This window comes from Rhea americana, unplaced genomic scaffold (assembly GCF_003343005.1).
Source record: "Rhea americana isolate MKP2758 unplaced genomic scaffold, rheAme1 scaffold_352, whole genome shotgun sequence".
NCBI lineage: Eukaryota > Metazoa > Chordata > Aves > Rheiformes > Rheidae > Rhea > Rhea americana.
This window is the reverse complement of record NW_028186482.1, coordinates 557578-577397: the sequence shown is the minus strand read 5'-3', so window position 1 is coordinate 577397 and position 19820 is coordinate 557578. Positions and strand designations below refer to the sequence as shown.

Here is a 19820-nt window from a genome sequence, read left to right as displayed (position 1 = left end):
TTTTTTTTTTTTTTTTTTTTTTTTTTTTTGGTGGGATGAGAGTTGAATTAGGAAAGGGTCCAGTGAGTTGCTGGAGCTGATAAAACAAAGAGAGGACAAGACCACCAAGAAAGGAAAAGAGCAGATAAGTTCTCTCTTTCCTCTTTCTTCTCTTCTCCCCACTCTCCCTTCTTGGCCAGTAAAATGTTGGTTTATGTAATATGTAAATTCATCCTAATGCAGCAAGGAAAAGCTGTCGGTTTATATGGGCTCTCTTTCCTGTACCAGCTTCTTGCCTAGACACATGAGCACTAGTTCTAGCATGAAGGAGGGACAGAAGCGTTCTCCCAGGTAGGAAGAGGGTGGGACTGTGACAGTACAGATTAATATCAGTTTAAGCTGTTATAGATAGACACTGACAAAGGTACATGAGCAATGGGACACCAAAAACAATGATAAAACAACTTTCAGAACACTTTACCGTAGCCAGAGGAGTGTTCGTTTTTTGGGTGGTTTTTTGTTGTTTTTTTGAAAGGTAAGGAGGAAAACCACAAACGTATTTAAGGTTACCAAAAATCAAGTATTTCAAGTAGACAATAGTAAGTGAATGAATCTAGAAATAAATGGTCTCCATTAACATGGAAGTAAACTACAGAAGCCTGTAGTTGTGATTCATCAGCTAATTGGTGTGTTCTCTGCACTTCTGTCTATGGTTTGGGGAAATGTGTGGCATGTTTTCTTCTTCCAGGAGCACCAAGCTTGTGTGCAGGATGTGACCCACACTATCTAGTGCAGGCAGTTCATGAGCAGCCCAGAAGCAGTCAGGAAGCATCAGTAGTACAGTCTGTCAGTACCTGGAGAGCATATTTTTGTTTGGTTTGTTTTCTTTCCTTTACTTTTGCCCCATGTGTTTAAACAGAAATATGCCTCGTAGCTTGGCTTACCCATCTGGATTTTTTAAATTCATTTTAGAAAAGCAGGCAAACAAGTTCTGTTTGTGCTCGAATGACCTAAACCAAATTGGACCAAATTTAAATTAATATGTTGATTTGTTTCCAGAGTTAAATCTACAGTTTCTTTAATTTTTTTTATTAGATCAAGCCTCAGAGGTACAGGTGACAATGATGCTGACTGAAAGCTGTAAACTCAGAGGACTTCATCACAGGTAAGCAATAAGCAGTGGTATATGAAAAACTGTATCTTTGTGAGCTGCAAATGCTTGTATTTAAAGCTTCTAGAAAGGGGAAAATGATCTTTCAGAATTCAGAAAAAAATTACACGATTAAGTTTTTTTAATCATAAGCCATAAATAACTGAATTTTTTAAATGCCCTTTTCTTGACACTGTAAAATACACTGTAAAAATCCTAGATACGCTTCCTTTTGCAAGAGTACTTTTTTTCTTCTTTTTTTTCTTTTTTTTAAGTGCTGCACAATTAGTAAAATTGACAGGTATCAGTATGTGGAGAAATGGGGAAAGTCTGGTTTGGTCTTTCAGGCTAGCAGTGAGCAGTAGAATCATAGAATCATAGAATCAGTAAGGTTGGAAGGGACTTCTGGAGATCATCTAGAGCATATTAGACACGGTTGCATCCAGGCAGGCCTTGAATATCTCCACAGAAGGAGATTCCACAGCCTCTCTGGGCAACCTCTTCCTGTGCTCTGTCACTCTCACAGTGAAGAAGTTCACCCTCATGTTCAGGCGGAACTTCCTGTGGTTCAGTTTTTGCCCGTTGCTTCTTGTCCTGTCACACAGAGCAATTGAAAAGAGTTTGTCCCCATTCCCTTGACCCTCCCTTTAAGTACTTATAGACATTGGTAAGATCCCCCCTCAGTCTTCTCAAGGCTAAACAGGCCTAGCTCTCGCAGCTGTTCCTCATAGGGCCGTTGCTCCTGTCCTCTGATCATCTTTGTAGCCCTACGCTGGACTCTCTCCAGTAGCTCCATGTCTCTCTCATCCTGGGGAGCCCAGAACAGGACACAGTACTCGAGATGAGGCCTCAGTAGGGCTGAGCAGAGGGGCAGGATCACCTCCCTCGACCTGCTGGCAACGCTCTTCCAAATGCAGCCCAGGAGACCATCGGCCTTCCTGGCCACAAGGGCACACTGCTGGCTCATAGTCAGTTTGTCATCCACCAGCATTCCCAGGTCTTTCTCCGCAGAGCTGCTCTTCAGCAGGTCAGCCCCCAGCTTGTACTGGTGCCTGGGGTTATTTCTCCCTATCTGTGCAGGACTCTGCACTTGCCCTTGTGGAACCTCAGGAGACTCCTCTCTGCCCAGCTCTCCAGGTCTCTCTGAATGGCAGCACAGCCCTCAGGTGTGTCAGCCACTCCTCCCAGCTTGGTATCATCAGCAAACTTGCTGAGGAGGCACTCTGTCCCTTTGTCCAGGTCATTGATGAAGAAGTTGAACAGGATGGGACGCAGTACGGAGCCCTGGGGGACGCCACTAGCCACAGGCCTCCAACTAGACCCTGTGTTACTGATGACAACCCTTGGAGCTCTGCCTTTCAGCCAGGTCTCAATCCACCTCACTGTCCACTCGTCTAACCCACACTTCCTGAGCTTATCTAGGAGGAAGTTGGGGGAAAGAGTGTCAAAAGCCTTGCCGAAGCCAAGCTGCCCAATGTCCACTGCTCTCCCCTCTTCTACGCAGCCAGTCGTTCCATCAGAGAAGGCTATCGGATTGGTTAAGCAGGCTTTCCCCTTGGTGAACCCATGCTGACTACTCCTGATCACCTTCTTTTCCTCCATATGTCTGGAGATGACATCCAGGATGAGCTGTTCCATCACGTTTGCAGGGACGGAGGTGAGGCTGTCCGGCCTAGAGTTGCCTGAGTCAACCTTCTTGCCCTTTTGGAAGACTGGAGTGACGCTGGCTTTCTTCCAGTCCTCAGGCACCTCTCCAGTTCTCCAGGACCTTTCAAAGATGATGGAGAGCAGCCTAGCAACAACATCTGCTAGCTCCCTCAGGACCCATGGGTGCATCCCATCGGGGCCCATGGATTTGTGGATGTCAGGCTTGCCCAGAAGATCTCTAATCCTATGCTCCTCAACCAATGGAAATCTTCCCTTCTCTGGACTTTCTCCCTCGTCTCCAGGCTCTGGGATTCTTGAGGGCTGCCCTTATCAGTGAAGCCTGAAGCAAAAAAGGCATTCAGTAATTCTGCCTTCTCTATGTCCCTTGTCTCCAGGGCCCCTGCCCCGTTCAGTAGCAGGGCCCACATTTTCCATAGTCCTCCTTTTGCTGCTGATGTATTTGAAGAAGCCCTTCCTATTGTCCTTGACATCCCTTGCAAGACTCAATTCCAACTGGGCCTTATGGGTAGATATTCTATAATAACTGAGAATTAAGAGTAAACACAAGAAAAGAATAAGGTACTACTGGCGCGTTGTTAGCTTACATTGGGTTTGGTGCCAGCTAGTTGTGAAATGTAATGGATGCATACTGATGAGATGCAGTGTAAGTATATAGCAGGCTGACTATCCATTTACCCAATTCGCCAGTCTGTCTTGCATTGCACAGAAGAGTGCTATGAGTAGATACTGCCCTATACAAAAACAAGGAAAAGCTTTCTAGGATTCTGCACAGATGGACTGTCTTTGTATGGTATCATAACATCTCTGATGGCATTTATTCCTGAAGAGTTACTTGGCGTGATTTTGAGGGTGATGCCTTTAAGTTTTTAAATCAGCATCTCAAACTGCTTGAGTTAAAGGCATTTTTGCAGCTTGAACTAAGAGTTGAAAATGACCTTAAAGATTTTAATTATTGTCAAGGATGTAGGTAGGAAGAAACCTATGCTGCTCTTCAAGTCCCTGGGCTGGTAATTAATCTTCTTTTTACTGATAATGTGAAGGAGATGATAGCTCAAAGAGAAGTAACGAGTTCTACACAGGATGTAGAAGTTGTTTCTTCTAAGAATTATTGTACTTAAGACCTTGTCGAAAAGATAGGATTGTTCTTTTATGAGAACGTGGAATCTTAGCGTTCTGTTTTAAAATCACTGGAACTCACTGAAAACTTGCTAATATGCTTTTGAAAGAAGATAGTTTCTTTAAATAAAATATTTTGGGAGAAATTTGAAACTATTTGTAGTTTGGTAGAAGTTCATGTAAATTTATGTTTGATACTATTGGAAGACGTTTATAAGCAACGCAGTATGGGAATTACCTGGCCCATGAAGAGGAATGAAACATCTGTATTAAAACTCCTATGAGATACTTTTGCATTGAAGGTGCAATTGAATATTAAGCTGATTCAAAACTAAGTATTTTTATACTGGAATTTTCATTGGAACAAAATTAAGCATTTTTTGTTGTTTTGCCATTTTTCTTCAAGGCCACTATGTAATGGAACAAGGTATTTTATATTTACAGTTGCATTTAAAGAGGTACATTATTCATAGAATTTTATTCCATCTCTTTCAGACCAAGTGAAAAAATTTTAGGGTTTCTTCCTAATGGGAAAAGATTCAAATGTCCGGGGGTTTTCATATATGTATATACATATTAAAAACTTCAGTTATTTGGAGGCCTGGTGTTCTGCATCTCTTAATGGAAGATAAATGCTTTCTCTTCAGTATTAAATCATTTTTAGTTAGATTGTTTAGGGATCAAGAAGATTATTGTCAAATTTAAACTTTTTAAAATTAGGAATCTTTGTCTGTGTCTTCCAGGAATCTGCTACCTATTACTCATGTCTGTATAGAAGAGGGAGAGAAACCAATGGTGCTGCTGCCGTACATGAATTGGGGGAACCTTAAACTTTTCTTGCGACAATGCAAGTTGGTGGAGGCCAACAATCCTCAGGTAAATTCAAGAAATTTAACTTCCTGACCACTCAGGTTTAATTTTGAAGACTTGGTTTCTTTTATGTATACACCTTAAAAGAAATAGCTGCAATGTTCGCCTTTCCTATCTTAACAATGAAACAATTGCTAAGCAGGTTTCCTAGCAAGTATTTACCTTGATTCGTACATGCTCTTGGCTGCATATATGACGGCTATTGAGAGGCCATGAGGCTTATTTAAACTCTGATCAGGGTAGTAGCTGATACAACAATATAATTTTAAAGATAGAGGAAAAAACGTTGTCATGGCTTTAAGCTACACTACATAGAGGAGAATTATGTATGGACAAATTTAAATTTACTTTGATTTCTGTGTCATTAATATAGTGTCCCTTAGTATACTGCTGTTTTTAATTAAGTTGTTTTATATTAAACATAAGGCACTTTTGTTAATAAAAAATTTCTAAGGTATTGCTGATGCAAAACAGTTGAATTTATTTAGGTTTAGAGACTAAAGAGAGCGATCTCTGCAGGTTTTCCTACTGGGTTGCTCTATAGCGTTTGTAACTGTTCACTGTGTTTTCAATTAAAGCTACTGCATCTGTTTCATAAAGTGAGAAAGGAAAAACATTAATGACAATATTCTTCTAAAAATGCAATGAAAACCATAAATGTAAAGTCAATATAAAAAGAGGAAATCTGAATAACAATATTTACATGTGGATGTGTCTGTACAGTATAACTAGCCCTCTTATGATTGCCTTATCTTTACTTTTCTTCGGCTTCTTCTTGATTTGGCTTTTGTCTTTAGGCTAAATCAAACACGAAATGAAATCTGGCTTGCGGAGGTCAGCATTTGTCCCTGTGAGGTACCAGATTTCCAGCTACCAGTGCCTACCTACGTCCTTGTTAATCTAGAGAGCCAATAAATTGTGATAAGCTGCTAGATTCTTTCAGCTTTGATTACCTCTTCTGTTGCTTAATCTGAGGTATAAATTTCTATGCAATGCACTCTTTTCCAAGAATTTAGACAGTAAAGGTGTTTGTTATCTGTGTTCAGTGAAACAGAAGTTGCTACCAATTTCCAAAGAAAAATCTATAAAAAAAAAAGTCAGTTTGTTATCTGTGTTCAGTGAAACAGAAGTTGCTACCAATTTCCAAAGAAAAATCTATAAAAAAAAATGTCAGTCATAAAATATTATTACTCTCGTTGCTTTTTAATAATAAGCTGTGACTGTACTACTTTAACTACCAAAAAAATGAGACATTTCATGTCTTAATTTATTTTAAGATGGAACCTTTCTACAAACATGCAAAGCAAATTTCTTGGTCTTCTGAAATAAAATCTGTTCCTTAACAATTTATGAACAAAAAAACTGCATATTATTGTTCTAATTCAGTGTTTGGCTTATTTTACTCCCAGACTTGCAACTACAGTGTCCGCTTGCATATTGAAATTTCTGGAGCACAGTAGAATTTGAAAAGTGCAGTATAGATATCTACAAGGGTTTGAGATATATATAGCACATGCACGCGGATGAATGACTTCAATTGTAAAAGCAGATGGAGCATAGCCTGTGGTAATACTTTTCAGCTGTAATCAGTGTGAATATGGCCTGCTGTTTGTGCTCTGGCTGAAAATGTATTGGTTTTCAGAGAAACAGGAAACAGTGTGATAAGAAGGTAAATTTTTTTGCCCATGTTGACCACTGATCAGACAAAAACCTGTCTAGCAGTGAGGAAGGCGCAAGTTGGAGATGTTCAGCCTCCCCCTGCAGTATTATAATGACTGTTCTTCTGTGTTCTTGTAGGCAATTTCCCAGCAGGATCTTGTACATATGGCTATTCAGATCGCCTGTGGAATGAGTTATTTGGCCAGACGGGAAGTTATTCATAAAGACCTGGCTGCTAGAAACTGTGTGTAAGTGTTAAATGGGGTACGGTCATCAGGCAGAAAGCCTGCTGCACAGGTATAGCAAGTGAAGCATGCTCCCTTATCTTCAGTTTTCTCAGTAGTCTAGGTAAGAAGAGTGACTGATTTCCTGGCTCCATTGCTGCCCTTTGATTTCTATCTCTTTCAGTTTTTTACCACCTTCTTTTTTTTTTTTTTTTTTTTTTTTTTTTTTTTTTTTTTTTTTTTTTGTTTGCCATAGTCTTTTTCAGTGCTTCCTTGGAAACGCTGCTTGGATCCTCAAGGCATTTTTCCCTCCAGGTGGTTTAATAATTTTTGTTGAAGATGCGTGTTGTACCACCTTTTAATTTAGGGTCTTGTTTTGATTGCTCTCTAACAGTCCTTGAAGTTGATGAAAGGCAAGTTTCTATCTGCACTTTTTGTCAACTTTGCTTGCAGTCTACCAATGTGCACTTCTAGTGTATGATCTACTTAGGACCATGCTTGTGGTGTCTGTTAGAGAGCTCTGAATGTCTGTTTCAGCAGTTAAGAGGGAACTGTAGGTCGGTTACCTGACCTCAGCACAGATCCTGCTCCTGAAACTTGGACCAACTTCTCTGCCTAGCCCCTCAGAGCTGTGTTGGGGATCACTATTCCTACAGTTCTTAGTCCCTCATGCCTCTTTACAAATCACTTAGTTCTCTCAGGTCTAACCTTCAGCCCAGTTCTTCAAGTGTCCCAATAAGAGCCAATAATGCAAGACCTTGCATCCAAAGTGGGTAAGAGAAAGGGCTATAAAACACTTAAGTGTTCACACTTGCCCTGATATTCGTTTAACTACAGCACCAGTCATGTGCACCACTGGTATTGAATACTGTTGATGTAGTAAACATTGAGACAGAGGGAGCAGTGAAATCCACACTGAAGCCATCTTTCACGCTTTTGAACATGTACATCTGAGCCAGCATAGCAGAATCTTTCGTAGCTTTGGGATTACTTAAGGAGGCTGAACCTGATAGCATTCCTTAGGGTACTCTTTTCTTAATTCCTATTTGCTTTCTTTCTACTTAATATGTTGGGAAAGGAGTGATACCATAGCAGATAAAGATCATAGTTGTTTCCTTGGAGCACTGCTTATGTGCAAGCTGTTATTTGAGTACAGTGAATTAATTACCTCATGCTCTTCACATGCAACGAGTCAGAACTTCGGACAGCTTGACTCTACCTTTCTGGGCTTCAAAGTTTAGCTTCTTTTTGAGCTGCTGTGCATGTGATCCTGAGTGCTAACAACAAAAATCATGATTCATAATGTACCTGGCACTTTCTTCTCCAAAGGAAATTCAGACATAAGTTAAGTATCTACTGATTAGTGCACCCTTTCAAGAGTTCTTGGGCTATCTGTAGATTTTTAATAGGTTACTGGTCGCCAGGGTTCTTTGAAGTACTTTGTTCATGTACCCCTTTGTTTCCCAGGTGTGTTCTTGGCAATACCTTTGTGAAGTGACAGGCTGAGAGGAGTTGGTATGAAGTGTATCAGGCCTATGTATTTGTGTGCCAGCTTCATGTAGGCATCCAGGATTGCAATAGGCTTTGCAGGTTTGTTAAGGGGAAAATACTTCCACTCTTAAAATGCCTTCAGTATGGTCAGGCACAGCTAGAATGGAAAGTAATCCTTTGTATCATATTTGTTTATAGACCTTTAGGAACATCTCTGAATTTCATTTGTTTATCTTAAGAGTGACTAGATAAGGAAATCTCCCGATCTATAAATTTTGAGGGCAATGGACAGAATTGAAAGTGAGTACAAATCAATTGAATAAGGTGATCTACAAAGCAGAAAACACAAATCAAGAATTTCTATTTCATTTTTTCACCACAATAACAAAATACTTGACAAAGTCAAAAGACAGCAAACAATGTTATCTTTTAAAAAAAAAATCAGTTGTGTATTATTTTCACAAGATGTTAAAGCCAGCATCTTAACTATATTCTGGAGTCAGACATTTGGGAATGTTGAATTTTGTCAGTTGTTTTATTTATTTAAAAGTGCATAGATTAACATTCCAGAGGAATTAAAAAAAAAAAAAAAGTTGGCAAGTTTAATCTGTAAATGCCTGCTAAGGGCTTTTGTGTGTTTTTTGAAGTATCTTTTGTCAATTGAAAATCAGTTTCATTTAACTAGTATCCTGCATATGAGAACAATCAGGATGAATTCTTTTTGTTGAGGCAGTGTTTATGTGAACGAATTGTATCTTATTAGAGCTAATGATGTTGTTTGATTAAAGACAAACTTTCAGGCCACAAATGGTACAAGTTGCTTTAATAAGATATCACTAGATCTTTAGATCATCATTGCTACAGGAGTGTTACAGGTAAATATTTGTTTAATGGATCAGAAAGGAGGTCTCCAAGGGAACATGAATGACTTAAGGGAGTTGTTTGTTTGCTTTAACTGTACTTTTCTGCACTTATAAATGTTTAATTTTATTTAATCTAAGACTTCTGACTTTTCTAGTGCTTATCTGTTAACACAGAATAAATAACTTCTTAGATAATATTCAGTAACCACAGAATACGCGTATCTTAATCTAGAAGAATTCTAACACTCTGAAATGTTAGTATTGTGATCAGTGTTCCCCAATAATGTCCTGAATATAAAACTTAAGGTGGAGCATAAAAATTTTCTCAAAAACTGTAATGCCAAGTTTGCTAAATACTTCCTGTTCTTTTAAATTAGCATTGATGATGCACTTCAGGTTAAGATTACAGACAATGCGCTATCACGAGACCTATTTCCTATGGATTACCATTGCCTTGGAGATAATGAAAACAGGCCAGTTCGATGGATGGCTCTTGAAAGTCTGGTTAACAATGAATTTTCCAGTGCTAGTGATGTGGTAAGTTTTTCTTATTATTGTTCTCTTTTTGTAAAGGTATTTTGTTGACTTTTTTCCTCTTAAAACTTTTTTCCAGCAATTTGAGTGTAGTGACATTGAATAAATAATGACTTATATAGAAAAGCAGCTGTATACCTGCTTCCAACACTTGCTGCCATTCTTGTGGTAGATTGCTTAAATGTCAAGCAGGTGCTAGTTCTCAAACACTTCCTCCTTGAATGAATGGTTCTTGAACATTTCCCCCAATCTCACATAGGAGAGTGGCTTTGAATTTGGAGTAAACAAATGAAATTGTCAGTGTTAATCCTGTACTAGGCAGCCCCAAGCCTGACACAGTATTACAGATGTGATCTCACAGTGGGTTTTTTTTTTTTTTTTTTTTTTTGGAGGGGGGAGTGTTTGGTTTTTTTGTTTGTTTGTTTGCTACAAGGGAACACTACTGATGCATGCTCAACTTGTCCCCCAGGACCCCCAGGTCATTTTCTGCAAAGCTGCTTTCTGACCAGTCATCTCTGTCCTGCCAATAATAATCCCTGGCATTATTCCATCCCAGATGCAGGACTTTGCATTTACATTTATTGAATTTTAAGGTTCCTGTTAGTCTATTTCCTCAGCTTCTTGAGGTCCTTCTGTAGAAGCTCAGTTCTCCAGCTTATCAACCACTCTGCCCAGTTTGGTATCGTCCACAAAATTCCTGAGAGTGTATTTTTTCAGCTTGTTAATAAAGATGCTAAGAAGTATTTCAGAGCAATGCCACTAGTAACTGGCTGCTAGTTCATAGAATCATAGTATCAGTAAGGTTGGAAGGGACTGGTGGAGATCAGCTAGTCCAAACCCGCTGCTCAAGATGACTTGATGACCCGCTGGGTCATCTAGAGCATGTTAGGGTTGCATCCAGGTGGGCTTTGAATATCTCCAGAGAAGGAGACTCCACAACCTCTCTGGGCAACCTCTTGCAGTGCTCTGTCACTATTACAGTGAAATAAATTCTTCGTCCTGTTCAGGGGGAACTTCCTGTAGGTCAGTTTTTGCCCGTTGCCTCTTGTGCTGTCTCATGGGACAACTGAAAAGAGTTTGTCCCCATCCCCTTGACACCCTCCCTTCAAGTACTTATAGACGTTGGTAAGATCCTCCCTCTGTCTTCTCTTCTCCAGGCTAACCAGGCCTAGCTCTCGCCGCCTTTCCTCATAGGGTAGATGCTCCCATCCTCTGATCATCTTTGTATCCCTATGCTGGACTCTCTCCAGTAGCTCCATGTCTCTTTTGTACTGGGGAGCCCAGAACAGGAAGCAGTACTCGAGATGAGGCCTCACCAGGGCTAAGGAGAGCGGCAGGATCACCTCCCTCGACCTGCTGGCAACACTCTTCCAAATGCAGCCCAGGAGACCATCGGCCTTCCTGGCCACAAGGGCACATTGCTGGCTCATAGTCAACTTGTCATCCACCAGCACTCCCAGGTCTTTCTCTGCAGAGCTGCTCTTCAGCAGGTCAGCCCCCAGCTTGTACTGGTGCCTGGGGTTATTTCTCCCTAGGTGCAGGACTCTGCGCTTGCCCTTGTGGAACCTCAGGACTCCTCTCCACCCAGCTCTCCAGCCTCTCCAGGTCTCGCTGTATAGCAGCACAGCCCTCAGGTGTGTCAGCCACTCCTCCCAGCTTGGTATCATCAGCAAACTTGCTGAGGAGGCACTCTGTCCCTTTGTCCAGGTCATTGATGAAGAAGTTGAACAGGATGGGACGCAGTACGGAGCCCTGGGGGACGCCACTAGCCACAGGCCTCCAACTAGACCCTGTGTTACTGATGACAACCCTCGGAGCTCTGCCTTTCAGCCAGGTCTCAATCCACCTCACTGTCCACTCGTCTAACCCACACTTCCTGAGCTTATCTAGGAGGAAGTTGGGGGAAAGAGTGTCAAAAGCCTTGCCGAAGCCAAGCTGCCCAATGTCCACTGCTCTCCCCTCTTCTACGCAGCCAGTCGTTCCATCAGAGAAGGCTATCGGATTGGTTAAGCAGGCTTTCCCCTTGGTGAACCCATGCTGACTACTCCTGATCACCTTCTTTTCCTCCATATGTCTGGAGATGACATCCAGGATGAGCTGTTCCATCACGTTTGCAGGGACGGAGGTGAGGCTGTCCGGCCTAGAGTTGCCTGAGTCAACCTTCTTGCCCTTTTGGAAGACTGGAGTGACGCTGGCTTTCTTCCAGTCCTCAGGCACCTCTCCAGTTCTCCAGGACCTTTCAAAGATGATGGAGAGTGGTCTTGCAATAACATCCATCAGCTCCCTCCATACTCGTGGGTGCATCCCATCGGGCCCCATGGATCTGTGGATGTCAAGCTTGCCCAGAAGATCTCTAGTCCTATCCTCCTGAACCAAAGCAAAATCTTCCTTTCCTCGTCTCCAGGCTCTGGGATTCTTGAGGGCTGCCCTTAGCAGTGAAGCCTCTATCTGTAGTAGACGCTCACAGCAGTGTCCCCCACATTAGCCTGCCCTTTGATCTTCACCCATAAGCTCTCGACTGCCGCCTCCTCCAGTCCTAGGCAGAGCCCGATGCATCCTAGTTGCTCTCTCACATAAAGAACACCACCACCACCTCGCCTTCCTGGCCTGTCTTTCCTAAAAAGCACATAGCCATCCACGACAGCGTTCCAGTCATGCGAGCTATCTCACCATGTCTCCATAATTGCAATGAGATCGTGGCCCTGCAACTGCACACAGATCTCCAGTTCCTCCTGTTTATTCCCCATGCTGTGTGCATTGGTGTAGAGGCATTTTGGAGAGGTAGTCATACACACAGGTTTTGCAGGAAGGATGCAAGGGGGTCTCCCATAGCCATGTCCCACACGCACATTCCCAGCTGCATGCACCCATTGGGGGCCCCCCAACCCAAGTTGTGTTTTATTGACTACCCTCTCTCTGTGACTCCCCCCTTCCCTCTTCCTGCCTAGTTTAAAGCCCTCTTTACCAGGCTGGCCACGTGTGCCCCAATTGGTAAGGTGAATCCATCTCTCCCCACCAGTTGCTGATCTTCAGACAATGTCTCATGATCATAGAAACCAAAACCCTGTTGCCAACACCAGCAGCTCAGCCAGGTATTCATTTGGAAAATTTGTCTCCTCCTCCTCCTCCCATCTCTCCCCCTAATTGGCAGGACCAAGGAGAAGACCACCTGGACTCCCAGACCCTTGACCACCATGCCCAAAGCCCTGAAGTCTTGTTTGATTGTTTCCAGCTTGCTCTCCACATCATTAGCACCCACGTGAAAGAGCAGCAGAAGGCAGTGGTCTGATGAGTGAACAAGCCTGGGTAGCCTTTCAGTGACATCTTGTACCTGCAGCCCCATCAGGCAGCAAACCTGTCTGGAGGAGGGGTCAGGTCGCATATAGGTGCCTCTGTCCACCATAGCATGGAGTCACCCACAACAACCACTCGTTGCCTCTTCCGAGTGTTCATGCAAGGCACGTGGTTTAACAGCCCAGTTGCTCCCCTTGAAGTCAGGTCCAGGCCCTCCTCATTCTAGGAGGTGTTAAATCTGTTCTTCAACTGTAAGTCCAAGTCTACAGGAGTAGGGGCCTTTCTTCTTCTATGAGAAGCAGCTAGTTTCCAGCCTTCTTCTACAGTGCTGTGCTGTACTATTTCACTCTGCACTCCCAGCAGCTCCCCTTCTGCAGGGTATTGGGGGCTCCCAGAGCAGTGCAGTCTCCAAGAACACTCTATCTCCTGCTCACTTTCTCGGATGCTTTGCAGTCTGCTGAGTTCATCCCGCGACTCCTTGACTTGACGACACAAACTGTCAACAGCAGCACATCTCTTGCAGGAAGGCTGACTATCAGTCCAGGCTTTCTGGAGAGGCTCCAAGCACTCCCTGCAGCTTGAGACCTGCAGGGCAGCATCTGTTGTCAAAGGCTTGTCTGGGTTGAAGCTTCTGACACTGCAGCTGATGTAGCAATTCCAACACCTACAGGCAAATGTGCTTTGCAGTGAGTTATAACCGTGTTTGTGAAATTGGACACTACTAGGACTGGAAAAAAAAGAAAGATGTCCTCTTGCACCTACTTGTGCTCCTCCTACGCAACTGCTGCATCTGTTCGCTGCCTCTGTTAGAATCATAGAATCAGTAACGTAGGAAGGGACGTCTGGAGATCATCTAGTCCAAACCCCCTGCTCAAGCAGGGTCACCTAGAGCAAGTTAGACAGGGTTGCATCCAGGTGGGCTTTGAATATCTCCAGAGAAGGAGACTCCACAGCCTCACTATTACTGATTACACCAATTTGAGTCCAGCAGTCCAGGCAATTTTCTACCCACTTTACTTCATCATCTCACCAGCCTGGCAATAAGAATGCTGTGGAAGATTATGTCAAAGGCCTTGCTAAAGTCAAGCTGAACATCCATTCCGCTTCTGGTATCCACTGAGACCATCTCATTGTAGAAGATAGTCAGGCATGATTTGCACTGGATAAAGTCCATGTTGGCTGTTCCTAGTCACCTTTTGGTTTGTGTGCGTGGAAATGGCTTGCAGGATAATTTTTTCCATAACATACTCGGTAGCTGACATTAGACTACCTGACCTGTAGTTCCCTGAATCCTCTGTCTTGAACAGGGTGCTTTTTTCCAGTTGTCAGGAGCATCTTCCAGTTGCTGTGACCTTTCAAAGATGATAGAGAGCAACACTGCAATGACTTTGGCTTGCTCCCTCAGTACCCTTGCATGCATCTGGTCTGTTCAAATAGACTTGTGCATGTCCAGTTGGCTTAAGCACACCCTAACTCTGTTCTCTACTGTGGGTGCAGTCTCAGTCTCTCACACTCCGCTAGTAAGTCAGGGACCTCACAAGCCAAAGGGCAAACTTTCTCAGGAGAAACAGAGACCAGGAAACCATTGGATACCTCAGCCTTTTTCATGTCCTTGTTTATTAGCTCCACTGCCCTATTGAACCTTAAGCCTATGTTTTCCTTAGCCTTGATGATGAACTTAAAGAAGCCCTTCACATTGCTTGATAGTTTTAACTCTTCTGAGCTTTAGTTTTCTGATCTCCATCCCTATACAATTAGGCAGTATCAATATATTCCTCTCAAGTAACCATCTCCTGCTTCCTGACTTTTTAGTGTCTGAGCTTAATCAAAATATCAATGCTAGCCTTCTACCGTGCTTGATGGACTTCCTGTTCCTTAGAATGAACTGTGCTTTTAGGATGTTGTCTTTGAAGATAAACCTGTAGGAATTTGAGCACTAATTAATGATGAAGCACTTATCCATCTAAACTTTTCCTGCTATGAGGGGATTCTCTTTTGTAATGATGTTTGCCTTAATGTTCCTATGTTCAGAGATTGTAACTTCTTAAAATGTAATTATTTAGAGAACTTCTGAAAAATTCTAGTTGTGTTTGTACATCTCTTGCATGAATGAAGCTGTCTGTTTTTTGTTTTTTGTTTTTTTTTTTTCCTCATTGTCGTGGTTTCTGTACCAGTGTGCAAGTTAAGGAGGTGAAAGAGAAAGGTGTCAGCTCTGTCAAGGAATACTTCTGCACTTGCTGGAAAAGATGTTTCTGTCGTAACAAAATTAAAGACAGAACAAGAAATAAAAGCTAGTTATAAAAGTATGTTTTATAATACTAAATGAGATCAATTAGTATATTGATTTCTTCTTATCTCTTTTAACTTAGAATATTAAAGTATTCATTATTTGTGAACATTGGATTTTGAAATAAGTCCAAATAAACATGTAACACTGTGAAATGTAGAATTTTAGTAGGACGAATGCACCTCAGTCTCATGTGATTAACCATACGTTCCAGACAATTTTAAGACAAAATTGTGTATCTTAGAGGAAATGCTAAACATTCAACTTCAAATATAATATGCAATGGAAAAAAGCCTTGTACCATCACTGCTCGTCACTTAGATGTGGTACTCTCTGGTCTAAATTCTGCCATTGGACATCTTCTATGGGAGTTAAATTTCGCTTGTCTTCAAAGACTCATTTTATCAAACTGAAAATAATCAGCAGGGGTTACTGGCTTTCCTGGCATTGATGGAGTTAGAGGGTTATTCTCAGGAGTAAGAATTACAGTGATGAAGGTGCCTTTAGGCTAAAGGCTGTCTAATAGGTGAATCTGAGGAAAAGGTAAGCAAGTTTGAAGATAATGTAGATTCTGTGCTCTTTATCTTTACTTGTTACTGTCAGACAAAGGAACCCAGCTGGAATGCAAAATTTCTGTTTTGTATAGAGATAATCACAGCTCAGTTTCTAATAAGCAGATCACGTCTCTTAATTTTTATACATAGCTATTTGAGTTTTATAACTTGCAAAAATGAACTCTTTCTCTGGGCATAGAAAGCATTATCTACCCTAAATGTAATTTTTATGTTTAGCTAGAGACTCCTTGTAAATATGTAGGAATATATTTTTATCTGCTCATTCAGAACAAATCTAATTGTCATTTGCATGTAACTTGTCAGTGATGAAATCTGTAAAAAATATTTTAGTTATTGTCTGTTAAAATGCATCTAGCATGTGTTTTAGGCTTGCTTTTTGGATGAATTTCTTTCCTGTCGTTTTGCTGACTTGAAAGACTTCTAATGTGTTCCTCCACTGCCAAGTTATGTTAGTCAGCTGAAGGACGGAAAAACAAAACATGGTTCCTGGTGAATTTTTACTCTGCATCCCCCTCCTCCCCTGCCACCATGTATATGAAGCTCCGTTCATTTTTGTCATTTACGTGCAGTTGCTTCTGGAATTAAAAATAGCTATATTCTTAAAGTAACTTTGCTTGAAGTGCCTTTTATTTTGGTATTCTAGGTGCAATATTGTCTGTCTCATTTATCTGGCAAAAATAAAAAGGATATCTTTTCTCTGCCTTTCCACACTGCTAACAGATGGCTGTTCAGAAGGGGGCTTAACTAGTGCCACTGCTGTTCTTTAGCTCTGAGCTTCTCATTGGTGCCCACTGGCAACATCCCTTAGTTGCCTCCCACCCCTTCCCCCAAAAAGCCTTTATATTGATGAATCTAATGCTTGCACAGAAGGCAGTACTGCCAATTTTTAGTATACCATGATGGTCGCAGCACTTGTAATTTAAGCTGTGAATCATCACCATACACTATCAGCATCTTCTGTTGTGTCAGTTTGGACTCTTGATAGAAGCTGTTAAATCATTTTACTTGCACAGTGCTTGTGCTTGAAGTGATACTTCTATTTTTCATCTTTTTTCAACTTCTAGCAGGGATGTCAGCTGAACAATGTGTTGAGCGCTCATCCAGCTCTCAGATTTACTTAGATTGAATCTTTGTTTTTCTTGGGAGTCCTACTTCTGAGTGTATTAGTACATATAACTTCGATTTAGAAAAAGGATAGTTTGATACAGTCTGCTCCTCTGAACTTTCGAATTTCTTGAACCTTTCTTGAGGATTTTTTATAGTGTTTTGAAGAATTATAATGCAATATTAAAATGTTATTTTTTTTGAAAAAAGCTAGTGTTTCTTAGCTCTGTTAAGTGTTTAGAAATGTCAGACTGGTAAAATACACTAAATGATTTTTTAGCACTTAAAACCTTAGTACACTAAGCTTCCTATTTTAATTCATCTTAAAACATGTTCTCCATTTCTTAACAGTTCTTTTACTTGAAGTTGGATGTATGCTGCATTTATGTAAAACTTTCTTACTCTGCATATAGAACTGTTTTGAGTGTTCAAGACTAATTTTGTGCAATGTCTGAAGGAGCTCAGTCTTGTGTGAGCTATTAACATGGTGATGCACACAATTTCTTTTTAGTGGGCCTTTGGAGTAACTCTGTGGGAGCTGATGACTTTAGGACAGACTCCATATGTCGATATTGATCCCTTTGAGATGGCTGCTTATCTAAAGGATGGATACAGAATTGCTCAGCCAATCAACTGCCCTGATGAACTGTAAGTGCTTGCTTACTGAGGGAGAGGAAAGTGTCTATTTTTGTAACCAGCTTACTAAGGCAACATTATCAATGAAAGAGCTATGTCTGTGTTCCCCCTGCCCATTTGTTCTGCCTTTACACTGACCCTATCGTGAGTATTTGTGTGGCTTCACTGTGACCTTCATTAAGGAAATCGCATAAGCTAAAATTGTCTTTTTGGTGTTGCTAAGTTTCAGATAATCGTCACCTAGCTCTTCTTTTTAGTCTGGAACAGGGGTGAGATGGGAATAATTAGCAGGATGGGAGGAAGGAGGCAAGGGTGGGTTTTTCTGTTTGTTTGTTTTGATTTGTTTTTTTTTAATCCAGCTTATTTTTTGTGGAACTACAGAGAAGAAGCCATTAACTTTATAGGTAGAAGTAATTTCAGTCATCTTGGGAAGAATAAAGGAAGAAATATTGTGTGAATTGGAATTCAGATAGCAACACTTGAGAATGGATCTTCAGAATCTTAAGAGATACAGGACAATGCAAGAACACAGGCACTACCTTCTGCCTCACATGTTCTTCCAATTGTCCTTTCTTTAAACCTACCACAGAAGCGCTTTAAACTATACTTTGAAAATGCTTCCGTTTCTGTTGAATTATGTATTGTTTCCTCCTAGATTATTTTTGACATATTGTGTACTAAATCAAATCAGCATCTCCAGTCGTAGCACGTTTATTGATCATTCCAGCTCTCTGTCTTCTGAAAGAGTTGTTCAGGATAGCATATCAGAAGAGAGTTCCTTCTCTCTTTCCTTCTTTCTCTGTCTTTGGTCAGCAAGTTTTCTAGTGGCAAATGTTTTTCACTTTCAAGTTTGGGGCTTTAGTTGCCTGGTGTATGCTCTTTATGTCTTCCACTTACCTTTGTGCTGCAGGTTTGCTGTGATGGCCTGCTGTTGGGCCCTAGATCCTGAAGAAAGACCCAAGTTTCAGCAGCTGGTACAATGTCTAACTGAATTTCATGCAGCGTTGGGAGCCTACGTCTGAAACTCCAGAGAAGATTGAATTCAGTAATTGGGAGAAGAGAAGGCATACGTTTCCAGCTCCATGCATCACTTGGACTCACACACGTGATGTGTATAAAGCAACACCAAAGGGAGAAAGCACTTCTTCCAAAACATTGTGCCTTAGAGTGCTTTAGTAGTCTGAATTTTTTTGTAAGACCTCTTGATGTTGAATATTTTCTAGATATCACTTTTGCTAAGTTAAATCAAGATGCCAGCAGGGTTTTTTGTTTGTTTGTTTGTTTTTTGTTTTTGTTTTTGTTTTTTAAGTGTAGTGATAGTGAATCTGAACACAAGATTTGGATGGACTTTGCACTGTTACAGCAGACACTTTTTTAAGGGTATATGGAGCTGGTAGGAAAATGAGGATAGGGGAGATTAATGCAAAAAAACGTACTGCAGAAAACTTTCCCTGCTTTGTAAAAAAATTTTAGAAATGAATCTTTATGACCAGCTCTAGTGTTTGTTCTTGTATGTATCTGGAATAGCTTTTTAGTATCAAGTTTTTTCTATTTTGAGACAACAGCACATTGTGGTTGGATCCACAAACATCTTTCTTTTTTTTTTTTTTTTTTTTTTTAAAAAAAAAAAAACTCTTTCATGAACAGTTTTTGGAAAAGCTGGTCTTCAAGACGCAATATCCTCTTTTTAAAGCAGTAAGTGATTATGTAAAAGTGATTCCAGTTTACCTCATACAGAGAGTGGTGAAGGTGGGGAAAAATAGCGCCTCTCCTTGTAGACAAAAGGCTGATGTGATTTAAGATGGTTCTATGTGCTAAACAGAGGCCTTCAGAGAAGCGCCAAAGCAGCCTTACGCAGGAGTCTTTCACCTCAGATTTCTGGATTGCAATTTCTCTTTTCGAAAAGGTACTGGTTGTTTTTATGGGCTTTTTTGGCCTGAAATGGGCTTAAATATATAAATATATATTTGTAAAGACACTTGGCAGAGTAAAGAATGTTTTTCTATTACACCTAATGTGAAAGCTTGGTCCCTCACATTGACCTATGTATTAAATGTACAGGTTATTTATTGTCATTGGGGTGGAGTTGGCATGAAGACAAGAAGGATTGCTTCCATCTCTGCATAACTAGTCTCAGACTTAATATATTGTCCTGACATCTTCTTTATCACAAATTTCCATTCCACCTCAAGTTATTTTGAATTGAATATTAACTAACAAGGAATTTCAGAAAAATGGATGGAGTGCCATTGATTCAGTCATAGATCATTTGTGAATTCTTACCTAAGCATAGTAGTAACAGATAACTTTCAGTTCTCCTCAGGTACTGCAGATTGCATCCTCTACAGAGCTTGTAGGCACCATGAGGCA

The 19820-nt window shown here is 41.0% G+C and overlaps 1 protein-coding gene across 1 annotated transcript in view; it reads left to right on the top strand.

Annotated features, from left to right (window-relative positions):
• Nucleotides 1–19458, top strand: part of RYK (receptor like tyrosine kinase) — a gene marked incomplete at its 5' end in the record, with an annotated part of 66866 nt that extends 47408 nt beyond the window's left edge. Inside the window, 6 exons of the mRNA XM_085311939.1 lie at nt 1075–1144; nt 4657–4789; nt 6581–6690; nt 9398–9557; nt 17326–17462; nt 18361–19458. Of these exons, the coding sequence (XP_085168065.1) occupies nt 1075–1144; nt 4657–4789; nt 6581–6690; nt 9398–9557; nt 17326–17462; nt 18361–18472 (722 nt within the window). The remainder of the gene's footprint in view (nt 1–1074; nt 1145–4656; nt 4790–6580; nt 6691–9397; nt 9558–17325; nt 17463–18360) is intronic.
• Between the last annotated feature and the right edge of the window lie 362 nt (nt 19459–19820).